This window comes from Rattus norvegicus, chromosome 6 (assembly GCF_036323735.1).
Source record: "Rattus norvegicus strain BN/NHsdMcwi chromosome 6, GRCr8, whole genome shotgun sequence".
NCBI lineage: Eukaryota > Metazoa > Chordata > Mammalia > Rodentia > Muridae > Rattus > Rattus norvegicus.
The window spans coordinates 78,191,787-78,213,636 of record NC_086024.1 but is presented as its reverse complement, the minus strand read 5'-3'; the positions used below and the strand labels follow the sequence as shown (position 1 = coordinate 78,213,636).

The 21,850-nt window shown below is 41.2% G+C and overlaps 1 protein-coding gene across 12 annotated transcripts in view; it reads left to right on the top strand.

The window, feature by feature from the left end:
• Baz1a (bromodomain adjacent to zinc finger domain, 1A) overlaps positions 1–21,850 on the top strand; it is a 122,801-nt gene that overhangs the window by 34,036 nt on the left and 66,915 nt on the right. For all 12 annotated transcript variants that reach the window (XM_063261906.1, XM_039112223.2, XM_063261908.1 and 9 more), the window contains one exon: positions 7,446–7,724. In XM_063261906.1, coding sequence (XP_063117976.1) covers positions 7,446–7,724 — 279 coding nt within the window. The remainder of the gene's footprint in view (positions 1–7,445; positions 7,725–21,850) is intronic.

Genomic DNA, 21,850 nt, shown 5'->3' with positions numbered 1-21,850 from the left:
TTCCAGTGTAGAGCAGAGATTCCTAAATGTTTTCAGCTTTCTTTCTTGTCTCCCCACCCCTTTCTCTCTCCCTCTCTCCCTCTCTCCCTCTCTCCCTCTCTCTCTTTGAGACAGGGTTTCTTTGAACCAGTCTGGCCTTGGACAGAAATCTTCCTGTCTCCACAAGCCCAATTCTCAGCTTTATCTTATACTTAGCAGGCTATACTGTGTTTTTTTTTTTTTAATGCATAGCTTTCATCAGTCAAAATATGTGTATCAGTAGTTGTAGTGTAATGGTCCACCCCAAACAAAGTTAATGGATTGAAATAATATCCCATTCTGTCTCTCTCTGTTGTGTGATTTCTCAGTTGTTTTGCTGGCATCCTCTGGGCTCATTCACTTAACTATGTTCAATTGGAGGCAAAGCTGATCTTTTCGTAAAGTAAGAAATGAACCGATGCATGTGCGGGACTCTGAAGGGTGACTTTTCTCATCTTAAGATGGTATCTTGAGGCGCTTTGGGACAAGAGAGAGCTGTGAGGTCTCAGTGTCATCTTTGTTCTATTGATGAAACAATGACCACTCGAGATTCAAGGGATGATGGGCTTAGACTACTTGTCTAAGAAAGTCATTGCTGACTGGAGAAATCTATTAGCAGTTAAGAGCACTGGTTGCTTTCTAGAAGACCTGGGTTCAATTCCCAGTGCTTACGTTGGTGTTCACAACTGTCCGTAACTTTAGTTCCAGGCAATCCAATGCCCTCTTCTGGTCTCCATGGGTACCAGGCACATACATGGTGCATTAGGCATACATGGCAAGCAAAACATTCACATTTTATATATATTTTTTCCTCCCTCACCCCCCCTCCCCCAGAGCTGAGGACTGAGCTCAGGATCTTGCTTGCACTTGCTAAGCAAGCACTCTACCACTGAGTTTAATCCCCAACTCCATATTTTTTTTTAAATAAAGCTGTAATTCAAAGGCATCTGTACACCTTTGGCTTTCTTTGTCAACAGATTGGGTTTTAGGGTATTTATTATAATCTGATGTTATTAATCAACGTACAGTGAAAGTTGGGCTGGCGAGATCACTTAGCACTTGCAGTGCAGATCAGAGGCCCCGAGTTTGTTTGCATCCTGGGAGCCACAGAGGAAGGAAAGAACTGACCTCCACAAACGCTCCATGTGGCCCTCGTGTGCTTGCACTCCCAACACACAGTGCATGCTCCGTGGACAGACTTCGTTGCTTGCTTTATCCTATCTGTAGTGACTTAAGCTCTGTGTCTTTTAAAGCTTTGTTGTTCCTCTGCTTGCCCTCAAGAGGTTGCCAGGACAGACGTCCTCAGATACTTACGCTAATTAATTCCTACTCTTCTTCCCAGTGCTCAACCTTGTCTTATGTGTACCTTTAACATTGTTTCTTTACTGTCCTGGTGATCCTCTAGGACAGTGGCTTTCAACCTGTGGGTCATGACCCCTTTGGGGATCAAATGACTCTTTCACAGGGGTAGCTGAAGACCATTAGAAAGCACAGATATTTACATCAGAATTCATAACAGTAGCAAAATTACAGTTGTAAGGTAGCAAGGAAAATACATTTATGGTTGGGGTCAGCACAACATGAGGACCTATGTTGTGAGGGCCACAGCATCAGGAAGGTTGAGAAGCACTGTCTTAGGATCTTTGCACATAAGATCCTGAACAATAGGGGTTGGGGATTTAGCTCAGTGGTAGAGTGCTTGCCTAGAAAGCGCAAGGCCCTGAGCGGTCCCCAGCTCCAGAAAAAAAAAAAAAAAAAGATCCTGAACAATAAAAAATATCTATCAAAAATGAGTGCACATATCCTATAGGCATTTGTTCAGAATTATCTTACTTAATTTTTTTTAACATAAACTGTTTATGAAACATAACCCCATTTTATAGAAGGGGGAACTGGGTTCAGAGAGATTATGTAACTTACCCAAAGAAAAGTGATAAAGCTAGACTTAGACATTTCCTCTCTTCCTCTTTCTAAATGCACATAAATGAATGTGGGGAGCCAGGCATGGTGCTGCATGCCTTTAGTCCTAGCACTTGGAAGCAGAAGTGGTGGTTCTCAGAGTTCAAGGCTAGCCAGGCTCTGTTACATAGAGAAACCCTGCCCTGAAAAACCAAGGGGGGGGGGAGGGAGGGAAGGAGGGAGGGGGAGGGAGAGAGAGAGAGAGAGAGAGAGAGAGAGAGAGAGAGAGAGAGAGGCAGGCAGACATTTTTCTTTGGAGAGACTTTGAAAATGCTGAGGTAATTTGCCTTCTTAGTGAGAAATGTCTGCAACATAACATTGTAAGTCCCATCTATTCCTATGAGGCCAGCATAGTGGAAACATGGCAGAGGAAGCTGATGACTGTTTGCTGGGAACTGAGGAAGCCCTCAGACAGGAGAGTATGTAAGGTGGATCCTGAAGGACATGTGGTGGGCCAGAAAGATTCTAGGTAAGAGACGAAAAGACCCATATAAAGCAAGGGAAAGTATATTAAAAACAACACTGAAGTATGCATTTGAGTCTTACTTAAAATTGTCTTGTTCACACCCATTAGTTTAAAGTAAGGACTTCCACACCCGGCCCTGGTGTGTTTACCTTTGCCAAATTCTCTTAAGATTTCCAAGCTCATTACTGCCGTTCTCAGCTCTACAGCACCAGCAGGTTTTAGGCAGCACTGAACAAATGCAAAACACAATTTTATTAGTGTGGCTTTTAAAAACTGGACCCTGAGTTTGTTTGTTTAAAACATTCCTGGTTGTTTATAAATGAGCATAAAAATAAATTTTTCACCCTGCTGGTATCTTTATAATATACGGCATGTTAATCCTGCCATGCCATGGTCTGATCTGCACTTCTGACCCTCTGAGGGAAGAAAATTATTAGTAATTTTCCAGCCTTCCAGTATTGGCCACCTTTTAAAATTTATAAGCTCTACTTTTCACCCTTTGTGCATCATGGACTATTTTAAATTATAAATTCTAATTTTTAGCATGTCTAATCTTTTTTGTCGGCAGGGGTGGGTTGGAGGGCAGTGCTAGTAGATTGTTGTGGCATTTACCACATTCACATCTGGCTAGTAAAGTCTCAGTCCTCAGGTAAAGAACTCTGTCTATTATCTGAGTTGCGTGTGATGTTCCACTAGGCTCTTAGTTTTCCTGATCCCTAACAAATCAACATCCTGTTGTGCTTCGTTTCTTATCTTGGCTTGTTTACTAGAATTAGTAGACTCTGGAATATGTTTTTAGGAAGGATTTTTACCTTGTACTCAGACTCTTGTCTTATGAAACAATGGTAAAGAGGAAAGGCCGTCCGTCGTATGTTTTGGGTTTGAAGGAGCAGATAACAAATATTTTAGACATTCTGGTCACAGTGTCTCCCACACTTGATACAAATGAATGGAGAAAGCAGAGACTAGATATGAAGATGAAGTTGTGTGCAGTAAAATTAAATACAAAAGAAGGCTAGAGTTGGCTTCTAGACAGTAATGTATCCCTCTCCTAAAGAGGCCTTTTGAAGAGTATAGTCATCAAGCAGACATAATTTATCTTAGCTTAAGTCATTCATATTAAATAGTTCATTCTGCTTATAATAGCAAAATAAACTTGGAATGAGGCTGCTGAAGTGACAGTGTGCCCCGCTCCCTTGAATCTGGCATTAACGATCATTCTGAGTGTGTGCAGTGAAGGCCAAGTGTCAGCAGGATGATACAGTGAGCAGAGGTGAGGAAGGGCAATAGGCAGCCACAGTGGGGAGTATACCTTTCCTCCTACCTCCTCGGGGTTGGAGCTTTGTGTGCATGGCTATCAATGTAACAAAAGCTGTCTAGAGACCAAGGGAAATATAAGAACATAAGGTTTTGCAAAGATAAAGGAACCTTATAGGAGAAGCAGGACAGCTGCATCATTGGGTTCCCATCCCGATTTGTTTCATTTTGTATTTTACATTTATCTACCGACCTACCTACCTATTTATTCTTTGTGTGCATGCCCATGAGTTTAGATACCACTGGATGAAAGTATCAGTCACAAGACAGCTTGTGAGAGTTGATTCTTTGCACCCTGTGGGCTTGGGGGATGGAGTTCAGGCTGTCAGGCTTGGCGACCCATCTTGCTGTCACTTACCCTCTTTTTCTACCTGGTAACTGGTGCCTAGTGGCTGCTAATACACTTGTATCATTTTTCACTTTGATAATTTTAGACATTGCTGACTCTGGTGTCTAAAGAATCCTGTTTTATACTTAACTGTCACCCTGCAGCAGTTTCACATGCCTTGTGGCCCACCAAGTATCCTAGGCACTTGGCTGATGCAGGGAAACCTATGCTGTCAGATACAGAAGCTGTTGCTTGGCTATATGGACCACTAAGCACTTGAAATGGTTGGTGTGGAAGTAGGGTTTAATATACAGAAATATAAATGATTTTGATGTTATTTTATATCCATTTTAGTGTATACTGAAAATCACTGTCAGCTCTATCTTTTCCTATCTTAGTTAATAGATTATTATGACAAATTTTCTATTTCTTGCTTATTAGAAATAGTTTCCACTCCTCTACCCCATCCCAGCATTCTTTAACTTTATGCTTTCTTTTTTGTTGTTGTTTTTGTTTTTTGAACCAGGGTTTCTCTGCATAGCCTTGACTATCCTAGAACTTGCTCTGTAAACCAGGCTGGCCTCAAACTCATAGAGCTCCAAATGCCTCTGCCTCCCAAGGGCTAGGATGTGCACTATCACCACCACCACCACCACCACCACCACCACCACCACCACCACCACCACCACCACCACCAGGCTAACTTTATGCTTTCTTTAAAACCTAACATTTAATACCACTTGAAAAAAATGTTCTAGAATTTCCTTACCCATTTTGCCTTTCTCTGAATTCTCTTGTTAGTATACCTGCTGTCTCTTAGAAAAATAACCATTTATTTGTTGCACCAAAACATACTTCAGAAGAGGATCTTCAAATAAAATCAGAGTCATCTAAGTTGGCACGTGTAAAATTTTTATTTTTAATTACGTTTATATGCACATGAATGGGTGTATGCATGTGAGTGTGGGTACTTGAGGAGTTCAGAGGCATCAGATTCCTGGGAGCTGGAGTTACAATTGTGAGTTGCTGATATGGGTGCTAAGATTCACACTCAGGTGCACTGTAAGAACAGTAAGTGATCTTAACCAAGTCAGTTTTCCGGCTTGTATGTGGTTGTCATTGCCCCTCCACCTCCTCCTCTTCTCCTCCTTCCCCTTCCTTATTTTTATCTTCATCGTATTATCATTTTCATCTTTATTATCGTCATCATATGGTGATCATATCATCACCATCATCACCCCTTTCATTGTATTGTTATTGATTTCTCATGATTTTCATAGATTTTTAAAATTTTTGTTGCTATGGTGATATACAAATAAAACAATCCTAATATGCCCCAAATATTTGATCATTGAAGATCTGAGTGTCTATAGGGATAATTGTTAGACAGACTCAATAGCCAAAATGACTCTGAGAATGATGGGAGAAGAGGGCAGGAAGGTGAAACTTAGAGAATGATTGCTCGTACATTCATGTAGTTATTGAAAAGTACACCAGAGTATGTTTTTACTCTCCAAGGAAGGACAAAGTTTAACACTCCTTCCTAGTTGGCTACCTGTTATTAACTTTTTGTGTGTCTAATATTTTATATTTAGAAGAACCTTCTTGTAAAATGATGCATGAGTATATGATTAAATAAAAATTCAAATAATGCGGAAATGTTTAGAATCATGCACACACAACATTTTTCCTTTCTTCCCAGTCTTGCTTTCTCTATAGGAACATCTGTTTACAGTATGTCTATAAAGACACATTTTTGTGGGCTTTTTTTTTTTTTTGTATATTCAGTGCATTTTTCTACCCACTCTCTCTTTGAAGTTTTTCTATTTTATATGTTTCTTGCACTTTAAAAGAAACTAGGTAGATTTTCAGGAAATAAAGTTTCATATTAGGAGACTACTGTTGTTCAAAAAGGCACTGCATGTTGGGTGGCAGCTTTGTCCCTGTCCCTAGCTATAACCCTGGGTCTTTTGTTCTGCTTCTAAGGTAGGATCTCAAGTAGCTCAGGCTTGCTCCTGCCTCTCTACCTGCCTGGTGCTGCATGTACTGGCACATGCCAGCGCTCCTGGCACCTTGGTTTGTTTTTTGAGACAGGGACTTAACCTGTAGCTTAGGCAGAACTGGAACTCAACTTTGGAGGCCTTGAAACTGTTGAGCTCTCCCACTTCAGCCTGCTGAATCTGGGTTGATTACATGGGAGCCACGTATACCCGGCTAATTATCCTGATTTTGTTTAATATTTTAAAAATCTCTGCTTTTGCAAGTTCTCCCTCCTCACTTGCTGTATTAGTCAGGGTTCTCTAGAGTCATAGAACTTATGAAATGTCTATTTATTAAGGGAATTTATTGTAATGACTTACAGTCTACAATTCAATTAACCCAACAATGGGCAGCTGTGAATGGGAAGTCCAAAGATCTAGCTCAAACCCATGAGGCTGGGTGTTTTAGCTGGTCTTCTGTATAAGCTGGAATTCTGAAAAAGCAGGTCCCAATAGATGTGCTGGCAAGTAAGTGCAAGCAGGTGAAGAAGAGCCAATCGTTCTTCCATTGTTCTTACGTAGGCCTCCAGCAGAAAATGTGGCCCAGATTAAAGGAGTGTACCACCTTGCCTGGACTTAAGCTTCTCATGGCCACTGTGCCTCAAGATCTGGATCAAAAGCAGGGGTCTTTCCAAGTCACAATTCAGGTCTGAAGCTTGTATTTCCCGGCCTCAAGATCTGGATCACAGGTGTGCCCTCCATTTCTGGGCTGTAGTTGATCCAGATGTAGTCAAGCTGACAAGCAGAAGTAGCCACCACACTTGATTTCCCTCCCTCTCCCCCTCCTTCTTTATTGCTGTAGCTTCTTTCCTTTTTCTCTTTTGTGTTTCTACAAAGGTAAAGTCATTGCTTACTGTAAAGAGAACAAAAGAAGGCTCAAGCTTGAAATAAGATTGTTTGCCCCTCTTACCTTAAGAATTCTTGTACTACTTACTGACTTTTTCATCACATAAAATAATTCGTTTTCTCTTATTGTTAGGTGCCCAGATTGATTTTTCTACTATTAAGGTTTTTATAAAAAGCCATGGTTAATTTGACATTAGTGTTGTGCCTTTCAACAAAAACAAAAGCTTATAGATTAAAAGGAAAAGAAAGGTTGAATTTGCATTTAATTTTGGTTCCAAATTTCAAAACTGGTACAACTTGTCCAACTGTGCTACACATATAAGCTGCATTGTAAGCATCTACCTTAAAGACGCTAATTTTGTATTAAAGAGTAAGTTAATGTGGTGGCATGGGGGAAGATCATGAAGATATTGGTTTTAATGTAAAGTTTATGCAATGACAGGTAATGGGATTTTGTTCTTGTCTTTCTCAGTGACTTTTTTGAGCGAACCATTCTGTGCAACAGCCTTGTGTGGAGCTGCGCTGTGACAGGCAGACCTGGACTGACATATCAGGAAGCACTTGAGTCAGAGAGAAAAGCAAAGCAGGATCTCCAGAGTTTCCCAGAACCACTAATTATTCCAGTTTTATACTTGACCAACCTTACCCATCGTTCACGCTTACATGAAATTTGCGATGATATCTTTGCATATATCAAGGACCGATATTTTGTTGAAGAAACTGTGGAAGTCATTAGGAACAACGGTACAAGGTAAAGTATTTTTAATTTTCCTCTTGATAAGCATAAATTACTCAAAAGTCAAAATAAATCCAAGCGTGATGTGGCATGCTGATGATAAAGCTAAGGCAGGAGGATTGTCAGTTCTAGGTTAGCCTGAGCCACAGAACAAGACCGTGTAAATATAGAAAAGGAGATCTGATGAAATCGTTCTTTGCTTCCTTCTAGCTACCCTGTTAGCCCACATATTGTCCTGTGGTGTCTACTTTTTATATATATTTCCGCTTAGATGCCACCAAAAATATGTACATGCATGTGGCACGTATCTGCACAAACATCCAGACACATCCTCCTTTTAACATAATAGGTAATGTTCCCTATAACCCTGCACTTCAATGTATTTGACATCATGTTGCTATACAAATTGTTTCCTCTTTAATTTACTATGAAATAAACCATTTACACGGACATTCCATGTTTTAGAAGCCTAAAATAATGAGATCTACCATATCCTCATACTAAATTATAGTTTAAATATAGTTGTGTTTTGAAGGAAGGCATTCAGTCTTTTATTTAACAAAACTAGATCTTGAACATGTCCACCTTTTTGTATATTTCTGTCTCTTAAAAAACTTCATATACCTTTATTGAGACGCTTGGTTTATCTCCAGCACTCTATAAACCGAGTGCAGTGGTGCTCTCCTATCGTCTCAGCACACCCAGATCCTGTGCGGTAAAGGTGGGGAGTTCATCCTCTGCTGCACAGCCAATTTGACTTGGGATAGATGAGACCCTATACCTATATCACCAAGGCACTGAGAGGTAGGACCTTTCCTTGCACCATGTGGGTCCTGGGTATTAGCCTCAGGTTGTCAGGCAAGCACTTTTACACATAGTACCCTACATTGGCCTTCTATAATTTTTATTAAATTTTACTTACTTTATGTATATGGGTGTTTTGCATATAAATACATGCACTTCATGCACGCCTGGTTCTCACAGAGATCAAAAGAGGGCTTCAGTTCGCTTGGAACTGTAATTAATTACAGATGGTTGTTAGAGCTCATGTGGGTGCTCTAACAAAACCAGGTCCTTTAAGAGAAAAAGTGCTTATAAAGACCCATGGGTTTTCTCTCCAGCTCCCCTTTTTATTTATTTCAGGCAGAGTCTTGTATATCTCAGGCTGGCCTTGAACGTGCTATACAGCCAAAGAAGACCTTTTACTCCTGATTTGGTCTCCACCTCCCAGTGCTGGGTTTGACCATTTTTGAAGTCGTGCCTAAAATTTTCCCTCTGTTAGATACAACACTCAAGTGATGTTCTTTAGCAATAGTGCATGTGGCTGTGCATAGTTGCACATGCCTGTTTTCTCTGCTGCTCAGTAGACTGAGGCTGGGACCATGAGGGTAAGACACAGGGATCCAGATCATAACATTCATTTGAACGGGGAATGCCCAACAAGGTAGAGCTGTCAGGGCATCCTACTAGAAGACAGCTGTTGAAAGGAGAAAGCCTGACTAGGTAGAGCCTTTGGGCTTCCATGCTAGAAAACAGCCGTCTAGAAGTGTTCCCTAGGTTTAGCTATAGAGCTTCTCTCCTTTTACTAGACATGTCTTGAGGATGAAGCTCAGGTCCTCAGGCTTGGCAGCAGGTCTGCTGAACCCACTTTCAGGTTCTCCTCTTTTCCTTTTCTGAAACTCAACCATAGTTCTCTATGAGGTATGAAATAACATGAATGTTGCTTCTTAAAGTACCAGACATGGTCCCTCCCTTGGGACTTTTGTACTTATTCAACCTGAATTTTTTTTCTATATATCAAAATGGCAAATCTTTCTCCATGTTTTTTCCTCACAATCATTCTCTTATTGGAGCTTTCTCGTTCCATCTGAAATCCAGCATTTCTTTGTCCCAATGCTTTTAAACGTTTTTACATGATTTATTAAAATGATGAGGAAGAAGATGTAAGAACAGAATAGTTACAACATTTTGATTTATCTCCCTTCAGTGGGTGATAAGATGTAGAAGCCTGGTCACCTATGCTGTCATGGACATGCTGCCCCGTTTCATGGACATGCTGCTTATGTTTTTACTTTGGGCTCTGCAGGCCAAATCCTGGGCTTGGTGTGGTACATTTGAGAGATTAAGATGCACTTGAGTTCAGCTGAGAGGAAGGAGGGAGGGAGGGAGGGAAGGAGGGGGGGGGGGGGGAGAGAGAGAGAGAGAGAGAGAGAGAGTGTTAGTTCTCTCTTTCTATCATGTAAGCCCAGATGACTGAACTGGCTTGGTATCAAGCACCCTACCCATTAAGCCATCTTGCTGACCCTAAATTTTTGGTTCCATTACAAGATAGAAAAAGGCTGAGGCTCTGGAATTACACAGACTTCTTTGGAAGTCTTCTCAAAGATAAAAAATGAGTGTCATGGGGCTAGGGGGAGGGTAGAGAGAAAGAGTTTTGTACAGGTGCTGAATCTTCATATAAATAGATACTGAGTAAATTATGTTGCTTTTAACTCAGACTTCTGTCTGCTAATATTTTTCTTCTATTACTGGATGAACTTTTCTTTTTAGGCAAGGATGTGACTCTGAGGAGGGCTTCTTTTCTTTTCTTTTTTTCTTTTTTTTTCTTTTTTCTTTTTTTTTTTTTTTTGGAGCTGGGGACCGAACCCAGGGCCTTGCACTTGCTAGGCAAGTGCTCTACCACTGAGCTAAATCCCCAACCCCAGAGGGCTTCTTGGCATGCAGGAAGCCCTGGGTTTCATTGTTAGCACGGCGTAAACTGAGTGTGGAAGAGGTAGAAGACGCAGAAGTTCAAGGTGACCCTTGGCTCCGTAAGAGCTGATGGCCGGGGTCTGGCCACATGGACTTGAAGACACACTGTTTCAGTTTAGACTCTAAGTTACTGTATATAGTCTTTGCTCTTTCTCTTTTCACTTAAGAAAATATATTTTGGCTAAAATATATCACTAAGCACATTAGGAATTGTGCCTGCTATCTACTTATCTACCAATTACCTGTATAAGTTTTGGCAAATTGTTTAAAATTACCCATTTCTCTTAGACTTACTTGGAAGAGCATGCAGAGAAATGGATTAAGGTCTTTTGCTATATTGAATGAGTTCTGTACTCCGGATTGGCTTATCTCAATAATACTCTTATTTGCCTCATTTATGCTCTTCCCCTTAAATTTTTATTTTATTTCATTTTTATATGCATGGGTGTTTTACCTGCATTTATGTGCATCTATGTGCACTAGAAGAGACATCAGAGCCCCTGAAACTGGAGTTGGAAATGATTGTGAGTTGCCATGTGGGTCTGGAGACTCAACCCGGGTCCTTCAGTGTTCTTGCTCTGTTTTGTTTTGTTTCTCTGTGTAGTCCTGGATGTCTGGAACTTGCTCTGTAGACCACGCTGGCCTGCAACTTAGATATCTGCCTGCCTCTGCCTCCCGAGTACTGGAAAGCATGCAGCACCACTGCCTGACTTAGTTAGTATACATTTCTTGACACTGGAGTTGGAAGAGTGAACAAGGCAGCCTTGGCTTCTTCATCCTAGCCTTAAAAGTACAGCTTACAAGATGTAAATTCAAATAGGACTGACTTACAGCATCATTTCTTAACAGTCTCCTTAGTGCAGTTATATGACTCTGGGCAAGAAATTTAAGGTCTCTGAGTTCTATTTATTAAGATTTACTGTACATTTATGAATTTTTACCTGCGTACATATCTTTACATGTTCTTGGTACCTGTGGAGGCCAGAAGAGGGTGTTGGGTCCCCAGGAACTATAGATGGTTGTGAGTCTTCATATGGATGCTGTGAGTCAAACTTGGGGTCCTCTTTAAGAACAAGAGGAGCAAATGCTCTTAACTACTAAGCCATCTCTCTAGCCCATCTTATTTTGATCTATTAAGTGAATCTTTGCTATATAGGTCTGCCTCATAGGATGTACAGACACAATAAATGTGAATTTTTTTAAGATTTATTTATTTCATGTATGTGAGCACACTGTACCAACCTTAGACATACCAGAAGAGGGTATCAGATCCCAATACAGATGGTTGTGAGCCACCATGTGGTTGCTGGGAATTGAACTCAGGACCTCTGGAAGAGCAGTCAGTGCTCTTAACCACTGAACCACCTCTCCAGCCCAAAATGTGAATCTTTTAACTGTATTATGTAATATTGCTATTTTATGTTTGTGTCTTGATGGTATTTTAATGTCTTAAATTAAGGGCTGTATGGTTCTCTCTCTTGCTCTCTCTCTCAGGAGATAGGGCTACTGTACTGTCCATACAATTGTAGCTTGGAGTCAGATTTCTCTTGTAGCCCTGAAAGACTTGAATATAGAACTTAACTCCTCTCCTTCAAGGCCAGTGAAGTGAATCACGAATCATATCCATTTACTGCTCTCTCAAAAAGAGGAAAAAATACTGTGCATCCAGGAAAGAGTCACCGCTTCCTCCCATAATTAACGAATAAATAGCTGCCAGCTGTAATCTCACCCCTGAAAGGCCAAGGCAGGACGGAGTTCAAAACCATGGCTGACATAGTGAGAACCTATATAAATACTAGAAGATTTAGACCAAACTGAACGAAGGTGCCTAGAGTGAGCATCTGTCCATGGAAATACTAATCGAAGAACAGATTTATTTAAGAATAAATTAATAGGGCTGGAGAGATGGCTTTAGTGGTTAAGAGCACTGACTGCTCTTCCAGAGATCCTGAGTTCAATTCCCAGCAACCACATGGTGGCTTACAACCACCTGTAATGAGATCTGGTGCCCTCTTCTGGTGTGTCTGAGGACAGCTACAGTGTACTCATATATAATAAATAAATAAATATTAAAAAAAAAAGAATTAATAATTTCAGTGTGTTAGTAAGATAGTAAGCCTTCTAGAAGAACAGGCAATTCCAATCCTTTGGACCATACATGTGAACTTTAAAGTGAACTGAAAATCCAAGATTGGGTAGACAATACTGCTTGATGTTTATCCATGCGCTTTACCTCTGCTTAGACTGTGCACACTACTCAAGAGCCTACTGACCCAACTCTCATACTAACATTAGAAGGTTGGTGCTATAACTGTCTCACATATAGAACCATCTTTATTTGGGTGTATGTGTGCATTCACGCTTGATATGTGAAACCGACATTTAGTGTCTTTCTCTGTCACTGCCTACCTTATGTGTCTGTATATATGCATGTTTGTGCAAATCTGTGGTTATGTATACATGTGTGGTGATCCAGAGATTGATGTTGGGTGTCTTTTCAGAACTCAACATTGAACAGATGGCCAGTGAGCTAGAGATCTGTCTGGATCTGCTATCCCAGTACAGGATGACAAGTATATTCTGCTTTGTCTTTTATATGGGTGTTAGGAGTTGAACTGGGCTCCTCATGTTTGCACAGTGAACATTTAATTGACTGAGTCCATTTCCCCAGCACACATTTTTTTGAGACAAGGTCTCATGTAGCTCAAGTGTTTGGTTTTGTTGTTGTTGAGATTTACTTATTTTATATGTAAGAATGGTTTGCCTGTATGTATGTCTGTACAGTATTAGCATACCTGACGCCTTTTGGAAGTTAGTAAGGTAGTGTTGGGTTCCTTGGAGTCATGAATGGTTGTGAGCCACCATGTTGTTGCTGTGAATTACAAACCTTGGTCCTTTGCAAGAACATCAAGACTCTTAAACTCTGAGCCATCTCTTCAGACCCCCAGTTTTTTGTTTGCTTGCTTTGAGACAAGGTCTCACTGTGTAGCCTCTGACTGACTTGAACTCACGATATAGACCAGGTGGCCTCAAACTCCAAAAGATCACCTGCCCCTGCCTTCCAACTGGTGAAATTAAAGGCATGTGCCACCATGCCCAGTCCCAACTACTACTATGTCCAACCCCAACTACACAGCTTTTATAGGATCATTTTGAAATTGATTGGGGGTTTTGTTTGTTTATTTGGTTTGCTGCTTTGGGGGTTTTGGTTGGGGTGTGTGCCAAGATCAACTGGCTTTTTTTTTTTTAAACAAAGATGGCCTCACACTGTTCTGTAACTTACTAAAAAGATATAACTCACTGATAAAAAGCTGTTTTAAAAGGCACATAGAACACCCTCGGATCCCGGCCCGCAGCAGCTCTCTGCTCCCAGACCCCGTGGGAAAGAGACCTAACCACCTGGTCAGGTGGGCACACCTGAGGCTGCAGAGCGGAAGAGACCACCAACACTGCCCACCCCTGCCCACATCCCTGGCCCAAGAGGAAACTGTATAAGGCCTCTGGGCTCCCGTGGGGGAGGGCCCAGGAGCGGCAGGACCCTGCCTGAGACACCACCGGAACCTGAAGGAAACAGACCGGATAAACAGTTCTCTGCACCCAAATCCCGTGGGAGGGAGAGCTAAACCTTCAGAGAGGCAGACAAGCCTGGGAAACCAGAAGAGACTGCTCTCTGTACATACATCTCGGACGCCAGAGGAAAACACCAAAGGCCATCTGGAACCCTGGTGCACTGAAGCTCCCGGAAGGGGCGGCACAGGTCTTCCTGGTTGCTGCCACTGCAGAGAGCCCCTGGGCAGCACCCCACTAGCGAACTTGAGCCTCGGGACCACAGGTAAGACCAACTTTTCTGCTGCAAGAAAGCTGCCTGGTGAACTCAAGACACAGGCCCACAGGAACAGCTGAAGACCTGTAGAGAGGAAAAACTACACGCCCGAAAGCAGAACACTCTGTCCCAATAACTGACTGAAAGAGAGGAAAACAGGTCTACAGCACTCCTGACACACAGGCTTATAGGACAGTCTAGCCACTGTCAGAAATAGCAGAACAAAGAAACACTAGAGATAATCTGATGGCGAGAGGCAAGCACAGGAACCCAAGTAACAGAAACCAAGACTACATGGCATCATCGGAGCCCAATTCTCCCACCAAAACAAACATGGAATATCCAAACACACCAGAAAAGCAAGATCTAGTTTCACAATCATATTTGATCATGATGCTGGAGGACTTCAAGAAAGACGTGAAGAACTCCCTTAGGGAAACACAGGAAAACATTAATAAACAAGTAGAAGCCTACAGAGAGGAATCGCAAAAATCCCTGAAAGAATCGCAAAAATCCCTGAAAGAATTCCAGGAAAACGCAATCAAACAGTTGAAGGAATTAAAAATGGAAATAGAAGCAATCAAGAAAGAACACATGGAAACAACCCTGGATATAGAAAACCAAAAGAAGAGACAAGGAGCTGTAGATACAAGCTTCACCAACAGAATACAAGAGATGGAAGAGAGAATCTCAGGAGCAGAAGATTCCATAGAAATCATTGACTCAACTGTCAAAGATAATGTAAAGCGGAAAAAGCTACTGGTCCAAAACATACAGGAAATCCAGGACTCAATGAGAAGATCAAACCTAAGGATAATAGGTATAGAAGAGAGTGAAGACTCCCAGCTCAAAGGACCAGTAAATATCTTCAACAAAATCATAGAAGAAGGGCTGGAGAGATGGCTCAGCGGTTAAGAGCACTGACTGCTCTCCCAGAGGTCCGGAGTTCAATTCCCAGCAACCACGTGGTGGCTCATAACCATCTGTAATGGGATCTGATGCCCTCTTATGGTGTGTCTGAAGAAAACTACAGTGTACTCAGAAACATAAAATGAATAATTCTTTTTAAAAAAAAAATCATAGAAGAAAACTTCCCTAACCTAAAAAAAGAGATACCCATAGACATACAAGAAGCCTACAGAACTCCAAATAGATTGGACCAGAAAAGAAACACCTCCCGTCACATAATAGTCAAAACACCAAACACACAAAATAAAGAAAGAATATTAAAAGCAGTAAGGGAAAAAGGTCAAGTAACATATAAAGGCAGACCTATCAGAATCACACCAGACTTCTCGCCAGAAACTGTGAAGGCCAGAAGATCCTGGACTGATGTCATACAGACCCTAAGAGAACACAAATGCCAGCCCAGGTTACTGTATCCTGCAAAACTCTCAATTAACATAGATGGAGAAACCAAGATATTCCATGACAAAACCAAATTTACACAATATCTTTCTACAAATCCAGCACTACAAAGGATAATAAATGGTAAAGCCCAACATAAGGAGGCAAGCTATACCCTAGAAGAAGCAAGAAACTAATCGTCTTGGCAACAAAACAAAGAGAATGAAAGCACACAAACATAACCTCACATCCAAATATGAATATAACGGGAAGCAATAATCACTATTCCTTAATATCTCTCAACATCAATGGCCTCAACTCCCCAATAAAAAGACATAGATTAACAAACTGGATACGCAACGAGGACCCTGCATACTGCTGCCTACAGGAAACACACCTCAGAGACAAAGACAGACATTACCTCAGAGTGAAAGGCTGGAAAACAAGTTTCCAAGCAAATGGTCAGAAGAAGCAAGCTGGAGTAGCCATTCTAATATCAAATAAAATCAATTTTCAATTAAAAGTCATCAAAAAAGATAAGGAAGGACACTTCATATTCATCAAAGGAAAAATCCACCAAGATGAACTCTCAATCCTAAATATCTATGCCTCAAATACAAGGGCACCTACATATGTAAAAGAAACCTTACTAAAGCTCAAAACACACATTGCACCTCACACAATAATAGTGGGAGATTTCAACACCCCACTCTCATCAATGGACAGATCATGGAAACAGAAATTAAACAGAGATGTAGACAGACTAAGAGAAGTCATGAGCCAAATGGACTTAACAGATACTTATAGAACATTCTATCCTAAAGCAAAAGGATATACCTTCTTCTCAGCTCCTCATGGTACTTTCTCCAAAATTGACCATATAATTGGTCAAAAAATGGGCCTCAACAGGTACAGAAAGATAGAAATAATCCCATGCGTGCTATCGGACCACCACGGCCTAAAACTGGTCTTCAATAACAATCAAGGAAGAATGCCCACATATACTTGGAAATTGAACAATGCTCTACTCAATGATAACCTGGTCAAGGAAGAAATAAAGAAAGAAATTAAAAACTTTTTAGAATTTAATGAAAATGAAGGTACAACATACCCAAACTTATGGGACACAATGAAAGCTGTGCTAAGAGGAAAACTCATAGCGCTGAGTGCCTGCAGAAAGAAACAGGAAAGAGCATATGTCAGCAGCTTGACAGCACACCTAAAAGCTCTAGAACAAAAGGAAGCAAATACACCCAGGAGGAGTAGAAGGCAGGAAATAATCAAACTCAGAGCTGAAATCAACCAAGTAGAAACAAAAAGGACCATAGAAAGAATCAACAGAACCAAAAGTTGGTTCTTTGAGAAAATCACCAAGATAGATAAACCCTTAGCCAGACTAAGAGAGAGGACACAGAGAATGCGTCCAAATTAACAAAATCAGAAATGAAAAGGGAGACATAACAACAGATTCAGAGGAAATTCAAAAAATCATCAGATCTTACTATAAAAACCTTTATTCAACAAAACTTAAAAATCTTCAGGAAATGGACAATTTCCTAGACAGATAACAGGTACCGAAGTTAAATCAGGAACAGATAAACCAGTTAAACAACCCCATAACTCCTAAGGAAATAGAAGCAGTCATTAAAGGTCTCCCAACCAAAAAGAGCCCAGGTCCAGACGGGTTTAGTGCAGAATTCTATCAAACCTTCATAGAAGACCTCATACCAATATTATCCAAACTATTCCACAAAATTGAAACAGATGGATCACTACCGAATACCTTCTACGAAGCCACAATTACTCTTATACCTAAACCACACAAAGACACAACAAAGAAAGAGAACTTCAGACCAATTTCCCTTATGAATATCGACGCAAAAATACTCAACAAAATTCTGGCAAACTGAATCCAAGAGCACATCAAAACAATCATCCACCATGACCAAGTAGGCTTCATCCCAGGCATGCAGGGATGGTTTAATATACGGAAAACCATCAAGGTGATCCATTATATAAACAAACTGAAAGAACAAAACCACATGATCATTTCATTAGACGCTGAGAAAGCATTTGACAAAATTCAACACCCCTTCATGATAAAAGTCCTGGAAAGAATAGGAATTCAAGGCCCATACCTGAACATAGTAAAAGCCATATACAGCAAACCAGTTGCTAACATTAAACTAAATGGAGAGAAACTTGAAGCAATCCCACTAAAATCAGGGACTAGACAAGGCTGCCCACTCTCTCCCTACTTATTCAATATAGTTCTTGAAGTTCTAGCCAGAGCAATCAGACAACAAAAGGAGGTCAAGGGGATACAGATCGGAAAAGAAGAAGTCAAAATATCACTATTTGCAGATGATATGTTAGTATATTTAAGTGATCCCAAAAGTTCCACCAGAGAACTACTAAAGCTGATAAACAACTTCAGCAAAGTGGCTGGGTATAAAATTAACTCAAATAAATCAGTTGCCTTCCTCTATACAAAAGAGAAACAAGCCGAGAAAGAAATTAGGGAAACGACACCCTTCATAATAGACCCAAATAATATAAAGTACCTCGGTGTGACTTTAACAAAGCAAGTAAAAGATCTGTACAATAAGAACTTCAAGACACTGAAGAAGGAAATTGAAGAAGACCTCAGAAGATGGAAAGATCTCCCATGCTCATGGATTGGCAGGATTAATATAGTAAAAATGGCCATTTTTCCAAAAGCAATCTACAGATTCAATGCAATCCCCATCAAAATACCAATCCAATTCTTCAAAGAGTTAGACAGAACAATTTGCAAATTCATCTGGAATAACAAAAAACCCAGGATAGCTAAAGCTATCCTCAACAATAAAAGGACTTCAGGGGGAATCACTATCCCTGAACTCAAGCAGTATTACAGAGCAATAGTGATAAAAACTGCATGGTATTGGTACAGAGACAGACAGATAGACCAATGGAATAGAATTGAAGACCCAGAAATGAACCCACACACCTATGGTCACTTGATTTTTGACAAAGGAGCCAAAACCATCCAATGGAAAAAAGAGCATTTTCGGCAAATGGTGCTGGTTCAACTGGAGGTCAACATGTAGAAGAATGCAGATCGATCCATGCTTATCACCCTGTACAAAGCTTAAGTCCAAGTGGATCAAGGACCTCCACATCAAACCAGACACACTCAAACTAATAGAAGAAAAACTAGGGAAGCATCTGGAACACATGGGCACTGGAAAAAATTTCCTGAACAAAACACCAATGGCTTATGCTCTAAGATCAAGAATCGACAAATGGGATCTCATAAAACTGCAAAGCTTCTGTAAGGCAAAGGACACTGTGGTTAGGACAAAACGGCAACCAACAGATTGGGAAAAGATCTTTACCAATCCTACAACAGATAGAGGCCTTATATCCAAAATATACAAAGAACTCAAGAAATTAGACCGCAGGGAGACAAATAACCCTATTAAAAAATGGGGTTCAGAGCTAAACGAAGAATTCACAGCTGAGGAATGCCGAATGGCTGAGAAACACCTTAAGAAATGTTCAACATCATTAGTCATAAGGGAAATGCAAATCAAAACAACCCTGAGATTTCACCTCACAGCAGTGAGAATGGCTAAGATCAAAAACTCAGGTGACGGCAGATGCTGGCAAGGATGCGGAGAAAGAGGAACACTCCTCCATTGTTGGTGGGATTGCAGACTGGTACAACCAATCTGGAAATCAGTCTGGATGTTCCTCAGAAAATTGGACATTGAACTGCCTGAGGATCCAGCTATACCTCTCTTGGGCATATACCCAAAAGTTGCCCCAACATATAAAAAAGACACGTGCTCCACTATGTTCATTGCAGCCTTATTTATAATAGCCAGAAGCTGGAAAGAACCCAGATGCCCTTCAACAGAGGAATGGATACAGAAAATGTGGTACATCTACACAATGGAATATTACTCAGCTATCAAAAACAATGACTTTATGAAATTCATAGGCAAATGGTTGGAACTGGAAAATATCATCCTGAGTGAGGTAACCCAATCACAGAAAGACATACATGGTATGCACTCATTGATAAGTGGCTATTAGCCCAAATGCTTGAATTACCCTAGATGCCTAGAACAAATGAAACTCAAGACGGATGATCAAAATGTGAATGCTTCTCTCCTTCTCTAAAAGGGGAACAAGAATACCCTTGGCAGGGAAGAGAGAGGCAAAGATTAAAACTGAAGGAACACCCATTCAGAGCCTGCCCCACATGTGGCCCATACATATACAGCCACCCAATTAGACAAGATGGATGAAGCAAAGAAGTGCAGACCGACAAGAGCCGGATGTAGATCTCTCCTGAGAGACACAGCCACAATACAGCAAATACAGAGGCGAATGCCAGCAGCAAACCACTGAACTGAGAATAGGACCACTGTTGAAGGAATCAGAGAAAGAACTGGAAGAGCTTGAAGGGGCTCGAGACCCCATATGTACAACAATGCCAAGCAACCAGAGCTTCCAGGGACTAAGCCACTACCTAAAGACTATACATGGACTGACCCTGGACTCTGACCTCATAGGTAGCAATGCATATCCTAGTAAGAGCACCAGTGGAAGGGGAAGCCCTGGGTCCTGCTAAGACTGAACCCCCAGTGAACTAGACTGTTGGGGGGAGGGCGGCAATGGGGGGAGGGTTGGGAGGGGAACACCCATACGGAAGGGGAGGGGGGAGGGGGATGTTTGCCCGGATACCGGGAAAGGGAATAACACTCGAAATGTATATAAGAAATACTCAAGTTAATAAAAAAAAAAAAAAAGAAGCAGCAGGACAGCTTCAGGAATAAAGAGAAATTCTAGAAGCCTACATCAAAACCATTGCTAAGAAAAAGGGCAGGTCCTCTGGCAAAGACATCTGAATGGTTCCTGAATGTATACACTGAGGAACAGATGATAAACACTGAGGTCGAGTAATCTTACCAGGATAGACTACAGTAGAACGTGACCTCATTGTTCAAACATGCTGCTGCCAATCACTTCTGGCACTGTTGACAACTGTGGCCTTCAGGTAACCCAGCTCCCTTCGTCGTCTTAAAATGTCACTTGAGCAGCTGTATGACTGGCCGAGACACTGAGAACTGCCTATAGAGGGGTTCACACCACTCCCACTTTCCATGGGTCTCAGCTCAATTTAAATAACTTTGTTCTGAATTCAGTCATGCCATCTCTACACTTAGACCGAGCTCCAGCAGCACAACTCCCTCACTAGCTTTGCTGGATAAGTGTACTGGCTCTCAGGCCCCATCACAGAAGCTTCGCTTTCTCAGCAAATAGAAACCAACACAGAAATCGACAACGGGTCAAACTTCAGAGAACAACTGGCCATGGGCTGACTCAAACCCTACTCCTAAGGCTCAGGAAGCACTGCGGAAGAGATGATGGAAAAATTGGAAGCCAGAGGACTAGACATCTAGAGCAAGGCATTGCCTCATAGATACTGAAATCTCAAAATATTGTCAGTTAAGCAAGACCTGAACAATGACAGTATCAGTTGACATGCCAATGTAGATGTGGGCTGTACCATTGGATAAAGAGCAATGGGCAGTTAACGGCTGCTGAGAAAGGGACACTCAGTCTGCTCTCAACCAATCCTCATGACGAGTTACCCTATCTTAAACAGTCAGCTGCAAATGCATACACTAAACCAAGTAAGCAACACTAAATTGACTCAGTAGACTGTATTATACACACATGAACTATGTGACAATAACAGAAGAGGTCAGGAATTTATTACGGAGCAGTTCAGGGAGCACAGGCATTTGAGGGGGGAAGAGGGAAGGACGAACATGGTCTAAAGAGAATACTCACATGTGAGACTCAAAAAAAATGGACAGAAAACAAATGTGTCTTCTATCAAGTTGTTTACATCTGATTAACTTCACATTGTTTTATTTCTTAACCAGAGTTCTCCTCTTTCTCCTCCTCATTTTTTTCCCCTGTTGTGACAGGGTTTCTCTGCATAACCCTAGCTGTCCTAGAACTAACTCTGTAGATCAAGCTTGCTTTGCACTCACAGAGATCAGCCTGCCTCTCTCTGCCTTTTGAGTGCTTACATTAAAGGCGTGCACCACTACTGCCCAACTAAAATGCTAAGATACTTCAATTTTTAACTCTTCTTATGTCAATTCCTCTCTTATAGAAACTATAATCTTCCTTTGTTTTCTTTTTCTTTTCTCCC